This window comes from Vombatus ursinus, unplaced genomic scaffold, assembly GCF_900497805.2.
Source record: "Vombatus ursinus unplaced genomic scaffold, bare-nosed wombat genome assembly UNPS02014945.1, whole genome shotgun sequence".
NCBI lineage: Eukaryota > Metazoa > Chordata > Mammalia > Diprotodontia > Vombatidae > Vombatus > Vombatus ursinus.
Genome location: NW_020954723.1, coordinates 15,855,531 through 15,875,224, shown reverse-complemented (window position 1 = coordinate 15,875,224; position 19,694 = coordinate 15,855,531). Strand labels below are relative to the sequence as shown.

The following is a 19,694-nucleotide window of genomic DNA, read 5'->3' as shown; positions in this document are numbered from 1 at the left end:
TGACCTGCATTGTTAGAGGGAACTTTCTCAACTGGAGCTCCCTGTAACAATGAAATCACAGTTCTGATCCAAAAGAAAACTGGGGGAAATTAGGACATAAGGATAGCACTTATATGGAAATAGATTCTACCTCTGTAGAAATTTGAAGAACTTTCTAACAATCAGAGCTATCTAAACAATGAAAGAGTACTGTTACTCCTTTTCATTAGAGGTAATCAAAGAGAGGCTGGAAGACTATTTGTCAGAAATGAATGGAAGAAGTTTATTTATCAGCCAGGAGAAAAGACTAAGACATCTCTAGGGTCTCTTGTAAGGCTAAAAAGGAAATACGATGTACAATTCAGAGCACTGTGCCTATAGTCCTTTCTTTGTACTACTCTTACCCTATCCCATGTCATAATCATGTGGGTACACATCTTTTCCCCCCAGGAGTTGTAAGTGGGATGCTTTGTGTCTATCTTTGCATCCCTGGCACTCAGCCCAATGTTTGGCACATTGTTGCTAATATGAAATATTGAAATGGTCTTGGCAAATGTGTGATTCATATCTTAGCATAAGCACTTTAAAACACTAACCCCTTAAAGTCCCATGCTTATCAAGTTCATTCATGGTCCATTTCTACTCTAGAGGTCATGTCTACAAAAAAGGTGTGTGTGGGGGGTAAATTCCCTACTCTACAAATCATGTTTACATATACCAAAAGGTGGGAAAGAGAACTCACCTCCACCGCAGTATGGCATGATCTCATTACTCCAGTGCCTGTGGCATGCATCTGGGCCAGATTATAAAAAGCCAAGATATGCCCTCCTTGGGATGCTAAATTGAAATATTTCAAGGCTTGTTTATAATCTCTCTTGACACCAATGCCATCTGCAAGAAAAATGGCATCCAATGTCATTAATACTGGCCTAAAATCAGGTCTATTTTAGTAGCAGTAAGCCTGTATGAATTATTAAAACGGTAAAAATCTTATTGGAGAAGTTTACAAAGGCAAACACAATAAGAATTTAACCAGATTAACACTTATAGTTTATGAAGGCAAATACAAACACAATGTCCCAAAGATTGCATTACATTGCAGTAAATCAATGAATTGATAGTATAATTCCTACTGCATAGTCTTAGTGCCATCTAGTGGAAAAATCAACAAATTAAATTTATTACTGTGGTATTACACTACTTACTGTAGTACATAGAGCCCAGCTGAAGTTGTCCATCTACCCATCCTTGTTCGGCAGCTTTCTGAAAATACTTCAATGCCAGATCATAATTCTGTAGAAGGATGGGTTAGGTTATTTGACAATTTAAAAGGATGACAAATAATCAGGTCAATCATTCATGAAGGAAGGGGGAAAAAAAGTACCTGTCACACACTCTATAGGAACAAGTAAGGACTATGTATTTATTACTTTTAGTAAGAGGCAGAAAGGATAACATTATATGTCCTTTTTTCTCCCCTGAGTTAACTGAGTATTAAAAATACCTACCCTCCAAGGGCTAAAAAGTTTTAGCTTAAAATCACACTTCTATATTAATGGTAATAACTCATACACACATATCATTTTAAGGTTTAGACACTGCTCACATCAGTTGTGTGAGGTAAATAAATGAAGTTTTGTTATATTATACACATTTTACAGATGAAAAAACTGAGCCAATGAAAGGTTACATAACTTGCCCAGGATCACATGGTTCAAAAGAGGAATCAAACCCAGAAATCAAACTCCTGATCCCGAGCCCAGTACTCTATCCACTACACTATCTTATCTCTTTCTACGTTAGATCTTTAAATAGAAATAGTTAAAACTTAACTCTGTTCCTCAATTTCTCCAGTAGTAAAACTGGGACTATTCTTTGCTACTATTTCCTCAAACCATGAAGTTGATAAAATGCTATACAGGGTCATTGGAAGAATTAACTGCACACATACACAGTTCAACTTTCAAATAAATACCACTGCTAAATATCAATTTTAGTTTTCATAAATGATTAAGAAGGAATAAGAAATTATTTTAAGTTGTTTTTTTCAGTTTTAGTTTATGGAATACTTGAAAGTTAATATGAGAAACCTAGGATCTAGAGGCTTAAATTTCAAACAAAAATTAAAGAGTTTTTGCCATTGGATGCCTGACTTCCAAAAATACTAGTGGAAATTAATATAGGAAACACCCCCCCCCCTTTGTTTGGCAAGGCAATGGGGTTAAGTGATTTGCCCAGGGTCACACAGCTACTAAGTGTTATGTGTCTGAGGCCGGATTTGAACTCAGGTCCTCCTGAATCCAGGGCCGGTGCTCTATCCACTGTGCTACCTACCTGCCCTGATTTTTAATCAAACTTGATAGGACATCCCATTTATTTTTGGGGAACTTGAGTTAAAATGAATAAAACTTCCAGGAAATCACATTCATAACCTTCATGGATCTTTGAGATGAAAAGCTAGTGTGTGGTTAGTCTTATGAAAATCAGTGTTTTGAATAAGAGAAGCCAGGAGATATCCTGCACATACCCTTCCACACTCTACTTTCTCTCAACTAGTGCCAAAAAGAAGCTCTTCAGTGAGCTGGAAAAAGCAAGTACTTTTTTATCCTCTTTTAAGTGTGCTTGGTACAGAGTGAACAAAATAAATGAGGATATATAAAGCTGATATACATGAAGGTATACAAAGTTGAGAGATTAATGAAGGTATATAAAGTTGAGTCAGTGGAGCTTAGTAACTAAGTAGTGGGGTTTGGAATGTTCCAAAGAAAAAGGTAAAATGTTAAGAGAGAATCAATATAGCAAGTTACATAAGCATTTTGGTTGTTTTTCCTGAAGGAAGGTTTCCCATGGGAAAACACTTTCCCATAGTCCTTCAGAGTAGCAATATCTCATATACCCATAGTTCTTTGCAGTATTATTAAGCTTTCTAGAAGTACAACAAAATTAAGAAGGCCTAGGACCAAGATTCCATGGTGGATTTTGTTTTGGAGTAATTTGGACATATTAAGTGAGAGTACAAGGCACTGAATATCTAAAGAAAAAAACAAGACAAAACATTGCCTTCAAGGAACTTATTTTCTATTAATGAGATACAACATATATACAGATAAGTATAACACAAAGTAGGCAGTGATGGGGTCATGGAAGAGAACAAAGTGCTCTAGGAAGATTTAAGGAAGTAAAGAACTAACAACTGGGTAAGATTAGGTAAGGCTTCATGGAGGAGGTAGTGTCTGGGCAATATGCTGAAAGGAGAACAAGATTCCGGCAGAGATAAAGAGAGGGGCATTAATGGCTTGCACAAACTGAAGTAGGGGATAGCATTTGCGGAAGAGTAGTAGGACACTTTAGCTAGAATGTGTGAAGTAATGAGACAAGTCTTAAAATGTAGGCTGGAGCCAGTCTGTGCAGGGCCTTAAAAGCTAAGTTAAGTTGCTAATATTTCATCTTAAACACAATAGGAACCACTAAAAGTTTTTGTGTATGGGAATGATATGGTCAGATTTGTACCTAAGGAGGATTGTTTTCATGGCTATATGAAAGATGAATGAGAGGATTAGACTGAAAACAAAACAAAACAAAACAAAACAACCCGAGACTAATTAAAAGTTATTACAATAAGTTATTACAACATTCTGGTGAGAGGAATATGGGCCTGAGCTAAGGTGTAGCTGTCAGAATACAGGGAAAGGAATGAATGCAAGAGATGTGGAGAAGTGACAAGGCCTGACAACTGAAAGAATATGTGCAATGAAGGAGAGGAGAAATCTAGGATGACTCTAAGGTTAGGAACCTTGGTGTTACATCTGTGTCAATTCCTTCAATACTTTGTAGATCTATCAGTTATCAAAGATGAAGAGTTCTGTTTTAGATACACTGAGTTTAAGGTTTAAGCAAGACATCCAGGTGAAAATAGGTAGCAGGAAGTTACATACAATGAACTGGAATTCATGAGTGAGATTAAAACTGGATGTGCATCTGGAATTCATATGCATTGGATCAGGTGAACTCATCAAAAGAGAGAGAGAAGATGGGTGAAATAGGTAGAACAATCAGGAAAGAAAAGTGCCACAGAGACCAAGAGAAGGGAGATTATCAAGGAGAGTGGGGTTTTCAATATTAGAAGCTACAGAAATACCAATGAGGAAAAGAACTAAAAAAAAGTTATTAGATTTAGCAAGTAAGAGACTATATGTGAGTAGTTTCAATTGAGTAGTGGGATGAGGATGACTGCAAAGAGTTAAGAAGAGAGTAGCAAGTATAGATAATCTTTCTAGGATTTTGACAATGAAAGGGAGGAAGAACAAAAGATGATAGCTTGAGGAAACAGCAGGGTCAAATCAAAGTTTTCTTTTTGTTTTTAAAGATGGAAGAGACTTGGGAAAAAAGATAATAAAGAATAATTCAGTAAATGAGAAAATATTGAATGAATTAATGAAAGAAAAAGAGGGAGGAAATGATCAAGGGGTAAGCTCCAGGGGAAATGGGAGGGAATTTCATCACAGAATAAGTGTTGGGAATGGTGACACAAATAAGAAAGTGGCAGAGCTGGAAGATGATCTAAGTCCCAGAAGACTCTCCACTCCAAATCCAGTATTCTTTCCATTGTACCACACTGTCTCTTCTAAGAACACAATTAGAAGGGTGAGCCTTGACCAGGAGAAAGAAGAGTCATTTCTTCCTTTAAGATCACAACCAAGGAGAAGAGGATAAGGGAAAGACATAGAGAAGTCCTGAGCTGTGGAGGAGGGAAAATTGACATATGGCCTCAAATTTCTCATTAGAGTAGGAGGCAAGATCATCAGCTAGAAGAGAGAAGAATGGAGACATTGGAAGGCTTAAGGACTTAAAATTTAGTTAAGGAAATAGGGCACATATAAAGTTTAATAGCAATACAAAGATGCATACGCCAAGTGCCAAATGTGTGCTATGGGAACTCAGAAAAAAAATGATCACCAGCAACTGTAGTAGTTAAAAGAACCTCTCTCCACCTCCATCTTTTAGGATTCCTAGCTTACTGCAAAGCATTGCTCGGGTATTACCTCCTAGGCACCTTTCTTAATCTTTCACCTTAGTAGTTTCTCCCTCCTGAAATGACTTTGTAGTATTGTATATATACACTGCATTTATTTACTTGTGCACATGTGCATACCCCTACTCCCCAGCAGAATGTATTTGAAGGGAGGGACTTTTTCTTTTCATTTTATCACATAGCCTACCATAGTGTTTTGCAAGTAGGAGCTGCTTGATTAATATTTGTTGAACTGATTTGACTTCATGAAAGAAAGCCTTAAGCTAGAAGGGGAATACAATATTAATTACTGCTTAATTATAACTTTCTAAACATCTCTAGTAAATGAAACTGTAAATGTTGTTTTATAAAAACTTAGCAGAATTCTTATAGCATATACTACCATAAGCTCAAAATGGTGAAAACTCAAAAATGGAAAATAAAAGGTTATACCATAACAAATTTGAAAAGAATGAAGGTAACCTTTTACAACTATGGCTAGGGAGAGGATGTCTAAGTAAACAAAGGAGAGAGGAGATCACAAAAAATATAAAAGAAAACTACAAGAAGTAATTTCTACCCCAAAAGTGACAAAAAGTCAGCCAGAAACTCATGGGCAAAAAGAAAGAGGAGTGCCACCAAACATTATTCTGCCAAGGGGGCTACAGACTTCACTAGATTGCCAAAAGGTTTCATGACACAAAAAAAGGTTAGGAACCCCTGTAAACAGGAGAAGATTCAAGCACCTTAATGTCTTCAAAGAATATTGTTTTTACTAATAAAACAGAGGTTTGGGGAAGGGACATGAATTGGTTCTTTTCTGAGGGTGTTCAAAGGTGAAAGAGCAGAGGATAAAAGGAAAATTAGTGGAGGAAGGAGGACAGAGGTAGAACTTGCTACTTCTCATAATTGGGGCATGGGAAGAGCAAATGTGGGGGTAGGGGTGAAGTAAATATGATAAATCTCACTTTTATCTGAACACAAAGGTGTGCTGAACACACACACAGAGAAATATCTCAAACTCAGCAGGGAAACAAGTAGAGATAGGGAGGGAGGTGGTTAAGAAGGAGGATGGCAGAAAGTGAATAGCTGCAAGCAAAACAAAGAGTTAGCACAGGCAAATGAGATGGCATACTCTCTTTGTGACCAGAAACTAGCCAGAGACACTTGAAGAATGTGAGGCTTTCTATTTAAAGATAGCAAGAATAGACGGGTCCCCAAGAAATCCCCAAGGGATAATTAGAAACCTACAGTGTGGATGCTGGAAGCAACTGAGAGTGGCAGGAACCAGTGATCATGCTAGTGCTCACACGAGGTCACTCAGGTCACTTGCATTCTGCCCTGAAGATCCAGTACTCTGAAAATCAAAGATCTAGAAGGGCCTGTCCCTGGGATGTAGAGGTAAGCACAGGAACTCAGGAGACCCAGGTCAAAGAACACCCAAAAGTGAAGCAAAGAGTGTAGCCTGACACTAAAACAAGTTGTAATTCAAGAACCAATGCTGGAAAGAAGATAGCAAAAACTATCCCAAATAATTTTGAATCCAGAAATACTCCAAATCAGAAGATGATAGTAACCCTCTAACGACTTCAAGTTAGTAACTCAAAGAAAGAAATAAAAAAGGACTACACGAATATCTCTCTGAAGCAAGAGATAAAAAAAAATTGAAATAAGAGTTCTGAAGTAAAGAACTAGGAGAATAAATAACTTAGAACAAAAAATTGTAAACCTGACCTAAGTAATACACTCCCTGAAAATCAGTATGGACCAAAAAGATACCAATGACTCCACTAGATAGCAACATAATTGAAAAAGGGAAAAACAAAAAGAAAATGTAAGTTATTTTATATGAAAAATAACTGATATGGAAAAAAGGTCAGGAAGAGAGAATTTAAGAATCACTGTACTCCCTGAGAACCATGATTAAAAAGGCCTTGACACTATTATAGGAATCAAAACAAACAAACAAAAAACTGCCTAGATCGATTAGAACCAGAGGGCAAAGTGCAGATAAAAAGAATTCAATGATGACCTCTTGAAAGTCAGTCCAAAAGGAAAAGTCCAAGGAATGTCAGCTCAAATCCAGAGCTTCAATATCAAAGCAAAAATACTGAAAGTAATCATAAAAGAGTTTGAATACCAAGGAGCTGCAATTCAGATCACATAAGACCTGGAAGTTTTTTACTATAAACAAAGAGAAGATCTTGGAATATAATATTTCAAAAGGCAAAAGATATGGACTTAGAACCAAGAATAAGTCAATCAGCAAAGCTAAGTGTAGTACTATGGAGAAAAATGGATCTTTAATGCAATTAAGGACATTTAAGCATTTCTAATAAAAAGATCAGAGCTGAATAGGGACTTTGAAGTATAAAAACAAAAGAATCAAGAGAAACCAAAAAGGTAAATTTATTTGAGCAATTAGAAAGGGCTGTATGATGATATAGTGCTAACATTCCAGTACAGCAGGGGGTTCTTAACCTTGGATTTAGTGATAGATTTCAAGAGGTCTGTGAATTGGGATGTGGGGGTAAAATCTTTATTTTCACTAACCACTAACTGAAATTTGGCATTTTCTATAATACTTTAAAAACATTCTGAAGAAGAGAGGGTAAAGGGAATACCTTAATGTAGAAAGGAGGAAGAAGGGTTAGAACTCACTATTTCTTCTAATTGGAGTATATGAGGACAATATACAAATGTGGGGAAAGGGACAAGACAATAAGATGAATCTTACTCTTATCTGCAGATTAAACTAAGCAGAACCAGAAGAATAATTTATACAAAGACAACAATTAAAAAAAAACAAACAAACAACAAATCAAAAACAAACCAACTCTGAAAGACTTGAGAATCCTGATCAAAGTAAGGGCCAACCATGTCTCCATGATGAAGAATTTTACCCATTTACTAAAGACAGGTGATGGATTCAAGGTGAAAAAGATGCATACATTTTTGGAAATGGCCACTGTGTGGATTTTATTTGTCTGACTACGATAATTTGTTACAAGTTTTTTTCCTTTCCTTTCTATTTTTAAATGAATGGACACCAAAAATAGGAGAGGACCATTTTTTAAAATGTACAGAAGAGAACAGAAGGAAATTCAGAAGCAAAGACATGCAGGACAGTTTTGAAAGTAATATAAAATTTATTATATAATTTTTAAAAAAGTAAGAGGTATAGTGGTAATTAAAGTAGTGGTAATTAAAAGAACCCCAAGGTTTTACCTCTTACCATACGAACTGGCAAAGATAATATAAGATTGGGCTTTGATGGGTGCTGTGAAGTATTCCAGCTGTTCAGGATTACAATTTGGAATTATGCAAGGAAAATAACTAAATTGTCTTCAACGTTTGACCCAGCAATTCCACTACTGTGCATATTCCTTAAGGAAGTTAAAGACAGATTCAAAGCCTCACTAGATACCAAAATATTCATAGCAGTACTCTTAATAGTAGCAAAGAACTGAAAAAGTGGGTATTAATAGTTTGGAGAATGGTTGAAAAAAGTAGGATATATGAAACATATTATTGTGCAGTAAGAAAAGATGAATATTAGGCATTTAGAGAACCATGGGAAGATTTGTATGAACTAATGTCAGAGCTAAGGGAACTATAGAAACAACTAGAAAAAGGTAATGAAAGATCACTAAAAGGAAGTCAAACTCTAACTCTCTCATAGTAGAAGACTGCTAGGGCAGAATATTATACATAAATATATATATATATATATATATATATATATATATATATGCACAGAGAGAGAGAGAGAGAGATATGGTTGCTGTATTGAATGCTTTAAATTATTTTATTTAAATTCACTTTTACTTGTTTTTATTAAATTATTTAATTTATTCATAAGGGAAGAGTTTCAATTTGGGATATGTGTATATGAAATGATTATGATGTAAAAGCAAAAGGCATCAACAAACTTTTTAGAAATTTTAAAAAAATGAACTAAATTCACAAATCGACTTTAATTTTTTTTTTTTGAGAATCTTAGCCCAATAATGACATTTCTTTCTTTCTTTTTCTTTTCTTTTTTTCTTTTTTTGGCCTGCTATTGTGAAATAGTATTGCCATACTAAGCCAACAATTCACTTTTGAACTTTTCAATTAACTTGGTTGGCCTGCTTTAGGCTAACTGACCAGGCCTCCATTAACATGCCCTTTGGTTTGCCTGTACAGTATTTCAGAAAGGGCCTTACTATTTGGGGCCTTGAATACAGCGATTCTGGAGAGCCTCTTACCAGGGATGACTTGACACTAAGGAAAGAAAAAGACAATAAAGAAGAGGGGGAATATTGCAATTATGAAGGAAGAGCTGAAGACTTTCAATCTGTGTTCACAAAATTACTAATGAGGCTATTGATAGGGAACACCATGAAATTATATATACACTCCCAGTTCACTCATTTTTCATCTGACCTGTCTGTTGCAGTTATTCTTTTCAATACTATGTTCTAACACTCTTATTCAAAAGCTTCTTTCATGACTAGGTGATTGTCATATCAAACTACTAGATATCCCTGTAGTCAGACACTATTTCTTCTAATACATCTTGCAGTTATTATTTTAATCTTTCTAAAATACCCCTCTTATCATGTCATTCTCCTGACTAAAAACTTTCAATGGCTCCTCACTGCCTACCAAATTATGTCCAAAATCCTTTGCATGGTATTTAGGTCCTACTGTGGTGTTCTGACTCTATGGGTCCACTGTGGATAAAAGTGGCTGCTTGTCCTCTGTAACCTCATTATTGTTTATATCAGAAAGCCCAAGGCTAGTCTCCCCTTCATGCTTTAAATTGCTATCATTTCTTGTCTCCTAAGCCTCAGAAAGTTAGAAGGGCAAACAGAGAGTACCCAGTCCAATCTCTTAATTTTATTGATGAGGAACTGAAGTCTTTAGAGGTTATGTCCTAGTTAAATGTCCCACTTCTATTAAGCAGAACCCAAGGTTTCCTGACTTAAAATCCACTGCTATTTCCACTACAGCAGATTGTCCAGGAGCCATTAAGGGAGAGTAAAATTGGTCATGGGCTAGGAAAGCCTTTTCTATCCCCTTAAACTCCTAGTGAGAAACAAATCTTCCTCACCTGTGTGCTACCATTACCCCCTTCATTCCATCTACTTTCAGGCCATGCTAACATCCTCAGCTTACCTTGGCCGTACAAAAGTTGCTTATTAATTAAGGAATTTATTAATGTTTCTCTTCGGATTTCTTGTTCACTTTTTTGAACTTAGGCTCTTTTTAGATCATTGCTGGAGCTATTTAGGAAAATGAGACTCCTTTGAACCCTTACACAATGCCATTAACTATGTCTATTCAAGTCTTCTCCATCCCGTACTCATGGAACAATTTTAAAAAATTGAAATGAAAGTGTCTTCTAATTTGTATACTCCAAAACATTTAGCATAGTGCTTTCATATACAGTAAGCATCTGAAAGATTTGGTTGCTATATTGACTACCTAGGGAACAACAAACAGACAAGCTGGACTGGAACATAGTTCCCAGAGGAAGATAATGTTGGAGAGGGAAATAGGACCTAGATTTTGGAGGGCTATAAATCCCAGACTAAGGATTTAGCTTCTATATAAGGAAATGGGAGCCACTGAAGGTCTGATGCAGGATGTGCTGTTATCTCTTTGATTACTATTAAAACGAGAGGGGGAAAAACAACTAAACAATAAATAATCCTTGAGTGATAATAAAAGGCTCAGCTTTGATTGATTATAATGCTTCCCTCCCTCAGGAAAACTACCCATGATCTAAGGAATAACCAATCAACTATACAAGTAGCTCTTTGGCAGAAATTGGAAGAAATGTTAGAATGACTGCTTACCACTGGAACTCCCCTCCCATATAAATAAGCCATTCCAAGTCCACTCTGTCCAACTGGGTTGCCCTGAAAGAAAGAGATCAAGGCAAAGGAAAATTAAAAAATACAAAGTAAAAGCCATCCACAAATTAGATATTAAGGGACTGCAAATGGAATGATGTATGTATATACAAGTATTAAATGCTTTTGCAAAGACCAATATAATACTGAATTCAAGATGAAAGGAAACTTTTAACAACTTTTCTGTAAAGAAAGAAACTGTTTTTAGTTACTTTTCTGAAGGATATTCTGTTCCACGTTTTCTTCATGACTAACTGAAATTACTACTGTCCTCTACAAAATGGGTCTGTTGTATCCCATATAAAATGAGCAGTTCTCAATTTTTTTCTGTTTGAGAGGATGTAGAAACCTATGTGAATGTTTTTTTCCTTAGCACCTCTGAGTCATGGGGTAGTTAAAGTAGTAACAAAGTTTCAGTGATCTTTACTTGGGCAACATTGCTAACATAAGTCAGTAGATAAACCAGAAAAAGTTAAGAAGCAAAGTCTGTCATTTCTTTGTGCCCCAAAGGACAAAAAACAAGTATTAATCAATCATTCAAAAAGCATTTATTAAGTACTTCCTAGATGCCAGGCACTCTGCTAGGTGTTGGGAACATTAAGACAAAAATGAAACACTACATACTCTTAAAGAGTAAGTGTACATGTCTCTGTATGTGTGTGTATACATACATACATACATGCACATATATAAATATCCACTCCATATGTGTATGTACAAAATGAATGCAAAATAAATATAACGTCATTGAGTATGGAATAGAGTAAGGTACTAGCAGCTGGATAGACTTCATGCAGAAGGTTGTGCTTAAGCTTAGTCATAGGGACTTTAGGGATTAGGGATTTTAATCAATCAATCAACAAATATTTATTAAACACCTACTATGTGCCAGATATTCTGCTAGGTGCTGGAATTATAAATACAAAGAATGAAATAATCCCTTTCCACAAGGAATTTATATTATATTAGGAGAGACGTGTACACCTGTATGTACATACTAAATATAGGGGAGTTAGGGAAGGAGAATACTGGTAGTTGAGGGAGGATCAGGAAAGACTCAGTTCCTTAATCCTTTCTGCTTCATGGAGTTCTTTGGCAGTCTGGGGAAGTCTATGTACCCCTTTCTCAGAATAATGTTTTTTGATGAATAAATTGAGATATATAGAGTTACAAAGGCAGTGAACAGTAAGTAAAAATAAAGACATAATTTTTCCCATACAAATTCATGAAGCCTCTTACATCTATCCAATAAAAGTCAAATGGAGTCTATACCTGATGTTAAAGGTAATATTATAAGAGGTGGAAGTGATGAGGAACTGCCTTCTAGGCACAGGAATAAGTACTGTGTATAAGCAACACTAAAATGGTCACTTTGGCAATATCAAAGAATGCATGAAGAGGTGTAATAGGGCTGAAAAAGTAGGTTGGGACCAGATTATGAAGGGATTTAAATCCCCAATAAAAGAGTTTACAGCTGTTCTTGAGAATTATAGGAAACCTAGGGAGTTTACTGACAGTGGAGTGACATAATCAGACCTGCACTATCCTAAACAAAAAGGGAATGAGCTAACAATATATCTAAAGTGCCAAGGAAACCCATTTTGGAAGCACCGTAGTATAAGAACTAGTCCCATTGCTTGAGTTGTGTTCTACCATGTGTACAGCACGGAAAGAAGTCAGCCTCTTGGAAACATCTTGGATATGTGACTTCTCATTATATCCTCTTTTTTTAAACCATTCTAGTAAAAAGAATTTCAGAGTACCAAATATAGCTCATTGGTTAAATATTATACTTAAATTAAATACTACATTAAATCTTAAAAGTAAGAGTATATGATTATAGATATTTCCTCAATAGGTAAAGTCTCTCAATGTAATAAAAAGAGGAATTCAATAACCAAGGTTCAGGATCCTATCCTGTTTTCTCAAAATATTTCCTTTTAAAAATGGTTTTTTGGGGAATATTTTCCTTACCAATTCAATTCAAATAATTCACATCAAAGAAACTGGAGCTAAATCCTTATAGTTAGCAAATTTTGCCACATACTTGATGCTGGTTGCTTACCATATCAGCGGCTTTCTTGAAATAATGTAGAGCTGTCTCATTACTCTGTGGTACAATATCACTTCCCTCTGAATACATCTGGGAAAGAAACACCAGTTTAGGTAAGAACAATTTTATCCTACCAAAAAACCTCTATATTTTCTTCTCATTTCTAATTTAATGTTTCCATTTTCCCTATAAGATTTTTTAAAAGAAAGTTCTATATTAAGGCTTATTTTCCATAAAACAAACAAACAAACATGTGAAGCAGCATTAACGATGAGTAAAATTTTTTAAAAGCCAAGATATTCTAATATTCAGATATATTTTACATCTCCTTTAAATGAATATATTCTAACAAAGTCTATACAATTTTGTACCTAGAAATGTCCCACAGCAAGTAATTTTTCTTCCCTAACACAAAAGGAATCTTTTCTCTAGGTAGCTCTAACAAGAACAACAAAACATTTAAGTTAATTCAAAAGATCCTAAACAATGGATTATCAGGAGTGCCTATGTGACATAGGCCACAAAGAAAAAGCAGCACCTAGAATACTCAAATACTGCTTTTATTTGGGTCAAGTGACCTTATAAAGCTAAAGAAAATGAAAACACACCCTTCAGAATAATGAAATACCCAGCAATGTAACAATGGAAAGATTCAAAGGAATAACAAAAAAGTTTTCATTTACCTCATATGACAGCCAAGAAATTTTACCATAGTGGTTGGAAACATTGTAATTTATAATCATTAAGACCAAATTGCTTTTGGTCACCTTGCATATATTTTATTTACCTATGCCCAACAGCCTTTGAAATGTCCTATGTAAACTTGTTTTAATTAGTTATGTTAATAATTCATTTTTAGCACATTGTTAACATAGTATTAATAGTTAAAAGATTGAAATAGTATCATAGGATCATGCCAAGATACAGGCAACCTACTCAGTAAGTCATCAAAATATATAAATATATTTTCCTGCTACAAGGTAAAAAAACAACTATGGATTAATAATTGACTGCCAGCTATCATACCAAGAAAATTGTGGCAAATACTAATTACTGGTTCTCACCATGGAAAGATGACTACAATAAATACAAACATTTTAGCTTTTTAATAAGAAATGTAAAATGTAAAAAGTCAAATTTCTTATAATCAGTGGAAAAGATTAGATACACAATGTACAGAAGCAAAGGTTATTTAATGCCCTAGTATTTGATAAATACAAACACTCCAGCTATGGGGATAGGGACTCATTATTTGACAATAATTGCTGGCAAAACTGGACAGCATTATGGAAGAAATTAGATTTAGACCAATCCCTCACATCTTAAATAAAGATAAGCTTCAAATAAGCACATGACCTAGATATAAAAGTTCACATCATAAACAAATTAGAAAAATATGGAAACAATCATCTATCAGATCTATGGATAGGAGAAAAGTTCATGACCAAACAAGGCAGAGAGGATCACAAAAGATAAAATGGAAAAGTTGACTATATAAAATTTAAAAGGTTTTGCACATCTGGTAGAACTAAGGTTACAAGGGAAACAACTAGGAAAAAAATCTTTACAGATGATTTAAAAGGGGAAATGAAAACTCTGAAAGGAATTGTGTACATTTTAGTTTAAATAGTTAAGAAATTCTCAGCATAGGGGGGCAGCTAGGTGGCGCAGTGGATAGAACACTGGCCCTGGAATCAGGAGGACCTGAGCTCAAATCCAGCCTCAGACACTTGACACTTACTTACTAGCTGTGTGACCCTGGGTAAGTCACTTAACCCCATTGCCTAGCCCCGCCCCCCAAAAAATTCTCAGCATAGTTCTTTCTACTTAGAACATGATATAATGATCTTTAAAGGATGATTTAATTTTTTATTTATTTTTGGCAAAGCAGGAGATAGCATAATAAATGTACTAAACATACAACCATATCTTTTTTATTGCTTAAGATATTCCAAAGATGTACCATACCTTTCCCAAGAAGGCCATGGCATGTGAATTGCCAGCATTGGCAGCTAAATTGAAGTAGTCAAAAGCTCTCTATGAAGAAACAATTTAAGAAATGTTTAGTCCATTTTATTCTACATAACTTTCAATCAAAATACTTTTCCTATAAACACTGAAATATGTTGCAGTGGTTTGAAACAAGGATATGAAACAATTTAACTAACAAGATTATAAAATGGCAACCCATTTAATCCTGAAGCAGTTTGTTTTGTCAGAAAGTCTTAACCGGCCCACAATATGTCAATAAAAGTTACTTCGTGGTTGCAAATGCAAAGAAATTTGATACATGACCTAAACTTAATAACCATGAATACTTCTTTGGATACATTACAGGGAAAAGAACCACAGATTAAGAAAGAAGACACCTAAACTTGTTCAATTTGCTTTAGCTCTAGCTGAGACTAGGCAACTTGCGTTCTGCCCTCCTACTCCCCACCCCGTGTACACGTGTGTATACAGGCACACATACAAATTTCAGATTTACTTAAAAACTTTAAAAAAAGAAAAATCCTTCTTTCTGGAAACACTCTTAAGCCCACGTAGAATTAATATGCTTTAGGAGTTCCTTCTCTTCCTTCTTTCCTTAAGGACACCTTCAAAGACTTTTGCAATTATACAAAAATGCTAGTTGCAGCATGCAGAATCAGGAGTGCAAAAATTTTTAAAAAGTGCACACTCAATTCTGTTATCTGGAATTCTGTTCCATGATTTTTTGGTACAATGATAACCAGCATTCCAAATGATGGCCCCGAGGCATGGTAAAAAACTGTGGGTACTGTGAATCACAGAAAAATGAAATTATATATTCTGATTCTTTATAAACTGGCAACCTTTGTATAGGATATTGAGCAACTGTGTATGACAAAATTATTTAACCAAAGCAACTATTGTTTAATTAGATAATCAGATAAAAAGTATGATTGACTAACATACTTTTCTAATTAAAAGCTCCTCTCCACTTGACTTGCTTCCTATTTACTCTTTCCTTATTCTAGAAACTATTTTCTAATAGGAATCCCAAGATATACATATCTCTTGCTGCTTACCTAAAAATGTTCATTTCTATAATATTCTGAACAACAATGGACTGCATACTAAGCATAAAGAACTGAATTTATTGTCTTATGTAGTGAAGCTCTGACTGCAAGGATGCAGTGATGTAGTTTTATTCTCTGCCTTCCTCAATATCTGATTAGATCTTGATATTAATTTTAATCTATTGTTTTAAGCACCGCAAGGTGATATTGGCAGTCAACAAGGGATGAATTTGAAAGAAAAGGTGAGTTGGTCATACACAGTTAAAGAGAGGGATAACACATGGAGAGCTTGAGTGCTGCATTGGTACTCTGAAGATATTAAAAGAATCACATAAAGAATTCCGAAAAAAACTTTTATGGAGGATTTATGGGAAGACACAGACAAGAACATGACAAGAACAAGACATAATGAAAAACAGTGGAAAGGTGATATGTACTAGAAGTATAAAAACTGGTAAGAGAACCAAGAAGCCAAGGAATAACCAGGAACTATCTGAAAATAAGCAGCAAGGAGATGCAAGGTGAAAAGGTTTCTTTAGCTAATCATATTTTCTTCTTATGGATCAGCATCTGGTGGCAGCTTTCATCTGCATTAGGACATACCAATAATGTGCTAATTGCTAATGAAAGGCATCTGAGCAGACTAAGTCATCCCACTTTAAGAGAAGACAGAAGTCCATCTAAAAAAAAAATCTCCATCAGAAGCTCTCTTCAGCTAAGCCCTTAGTACTACAACACAGTAAATAGTTAGCAAGAAGGGTTAGCAAAGAGAACTACCAAAAAAGAAGGCAAGAAATTGATAGGGAGCTTGCTTCAAGGAAGCATAAAGAAATCCTGCAGAGTATACTCAGAGTGTGTATTTCTGTTGTTACAAAATAACATGGAAATATACACTATAAGTACAAGTTGGTCTTAATCCTAGACCACAGCAGGATAAAGGACTAGAGGAGCATATCTCTATTATACAAGTTGTCAGACAGACTAAAATGTTCCTTGAAATAATAGAAGGGTTTCAGAGAAGAAATAAAGAAGAAAAGGCCAGCAAAGGCAGAAAGGAATGCTATCTTTATCAGAAGTTTCAAGGTGGAAGAAAGTGAAGTACTAATAGGAAAGAAGGCCCACTTATATTTGAAACTAAGTGATGCTGTGTGTGTGAAGCTTTTCCTTTAGAAGGAGAATTGGATTATTTCTGACGGAAGTCTTTTTGGATTTCCAAGTAGTGCTGACTACAAAGGCTTGCTCTGCCTCCTCGGAGGTCTCTGGGCAGAGGTGAGACTGACCATTGTTTAGACACGCTCTCCAATATTTCTTCTGTGTGTGGATTGGACCGGCTGACTCCTGAGGTCCCTCCCAAATCTCAAATTCTATGAGTCTGGTAATATATGGATCCCACAAGTGCCAAGAGGTGAGGGGTTATCCAGTGAAAGAGGAAGAGGGACTGACCAGCATTGGTTGCCGAAATGTTTTGAGATTACTTTTTGTTGACTTTAGGTCAGAGCAATGTTACAGACATGGTAAACTTGATTTCAGCAAAGCATATGACAGTCTCTCAGGCATCATCACTGTGGACAATATGAAGAGACATGGGCTGGGTCTGTGAAGATATTGCAGTTGGATTGAAGAATCCGACCACTCCTTGGGGGTAATGACTTATGGGTCAATGTCAACTTGGAAGCGGAGAGCCCCAGAGATCTTCCTGGGTCTGTGCTATTTGTCATTTTTATGAATACTCTGGAAGAAGGCATAGAAGATATACCCTGCAAATGATGTTAAGGTGAAAGTGATAACTAGCACGATAGATAATACAGTCAAGATCCAAACATATTCTGATGAGCTAGAATGATGGACCAATTTTTACTAAGCTTGAAAGGATATAAATGATGTGAAAAGTGTTAGCTAAAAAAATCTAATGCTATCCTTGGCTGTATAATGAGTGGCACATTCCAGAACAAGAAAGGTGATAGATAGCCTTGCTGCATTCAACCCTGAACAGACCATTTCTGCAATACCGTGTTTAGCTGAGGGTGATAAAATTTGAGGAACGACATTGTTAACTTTGGGCATGTCCAAAGGCAACTAGAATGGTGAGGGGACTAAATACCGTGCCATAATAGAATTGGTTAAAGAAACTGAGTGTATTTAGCAAAGAGAAGATTTAAGGAGAATGTAAGACCATACATTTTGAGCTACAAGGGACCTTAGAAGCTATTTAGTCCAGCTTTCATCCTATGGACGAGGAAACTCAGACTTGAAGAGGAGAAATAACTTGACCACGGTTACACAGGTAATAAATGGCAGAGTCAGATACTCTGACTTCAGGTCTGGTATTCTTTCCCCCGAGACAAGCACAACAGCAATAATTAATGGGCTGTTTTGTGAAGAGGTCTAAAAATTGGTATGCTTTGCTCAAGGAGACAGATCTAAGAGCAATGGGTAGAAGTTGCAAAGAGGCAACTTGAGGTTCAATATAATTAAAAATAACAACTTCCTGTCCAAAAGTAGAAGGAACTTCTGCAGAAAATGGTACATTTCCCCTTATAGGAGATCTTTAAGTTGACACTGAATGATCACTTGACAGCAGTGCTGCAGAGGGAATTTTAGGTCAGGTAACAAACTGAATGGCCTTCAGATGGTGAAGTAGATAGAGCACTGGCCTAGAGTCAGGACAACGTGACTTCCAATCTAGCCTCAGACACTTACTAGTTGTGTGACCCTGGGCAAGTTGACCCCATCTACCTCAGTCTCCTCATTTGTAAAATGAGCTGGAGAAGAAATGGTAAACCACTCCAGTAATCTTGCCAAGAAAACCCGAAATAGGGTCACAGAGTTGGACATGACTGAAATGACTCAATAACAGCAATTCTTAGATTTTGTGATACCATAAGTTCATCTAAAATCTTTTTATTCAAACATTTTATTTTTATTTTCAGTTCTATATTCTCTCCCTCACTTCACCCCTCCTCTATCCATTGAAAAGGCAAGAAATATGACATTTATACATATACAGTATTTCACAACATACATCTAAATAATTCTTTGGACTCTATTTTTGCAGCCTTCTTATTCTATACTTTGTTCCTTCCAAGATCTGGCTAAAACATAAAGCATAAAAAAAGGCAAGTTACCTGGTGGTTTTGCTCTACTCCTCGCCCTCCATGCAAATGTAGCTGTCCTAGACCAACCTGAAATTAAAGAAAAATCACAAGTAAACCTGCCTGGTTAATTGTTGAAGTTATGGGCACTAGATTTGGAGTCAGGAGAGATCTGGGTTCAAATCTATCTTCTTCTTCTTTTTTTTTTTTTTTTTATAGGCAATTGGGGTTAAGTGACTTGCCCAGGGTCACATAGCTAGTAAGTGTCAAGTGTTTGGTCTGATGCCGGATTTGAACTCAGGTCTTCCTGACTTCAGGGTCAGTGTTCTATCCACTGCACCACCTAGCTGCCCCCTCATATCTATCTTCTGACACTAGTTTTATGACCATTTAGGCTCTCTAAAATTCAGTTTCCTCATCTGTAAAATGAATATAATAATACTCATAGTTCGTACAGCTCAAGGTTGTTGTGAAGATTAAATAAGAAAACGTATGTAAAATATCTGTAAACCTTATATCTTTTAAAAAATTTTTAAATATTTTGAGTTCCAAATTCTACTCCTCCCTCTGGCCCTTCCCCCACTTACTGAGAAGGTAAGCAATATGACACCTATC

The 19,694-nt window shown here is 35.8% G+C and overlaps 1 protein-coding gene across 2 annotated transcripts in view; it reads right to left on the bottom strand.

Annotated features, from left to right (window-relative positions):
* Positions 1-19,694, bottom strand: part of SEL1L (SEL1L, ERAD E3 ligase adaptor subunit) — a 77,921-nt gene that overhangs the window by 15,836 nt on the left and 42,391 nt on the right. For both annotated transcript variants that reach the window (XM_027844754.1, XM_027844753.1), the window contains exons 11-16: positions 19,113-19,169; positions 14,915-14,983; positions 12,959-13,036; positions 10,837-10,899; positions 1,185-1,272; positions 722-870 (exon numbers count right to left, since the gene is read on the bottom strand). In XM_027844754.1, the coding sequence (XP_027700555.1) occupies positions 722-870; positions 1,185-1,272; positions 10,837-10,899; positions 12,959-13,036; positions 14,915-14,983; positions 19,113-19,169 (504 nt within the window). The remainder of the gene's footprint in view (positions 1-721; positions 871-1,184; positions 1,273-10,836; positions 10,900-12,958; positions 13,037-14,914; positions 14,984-19,112; positions 19,170-19,694) is intronic.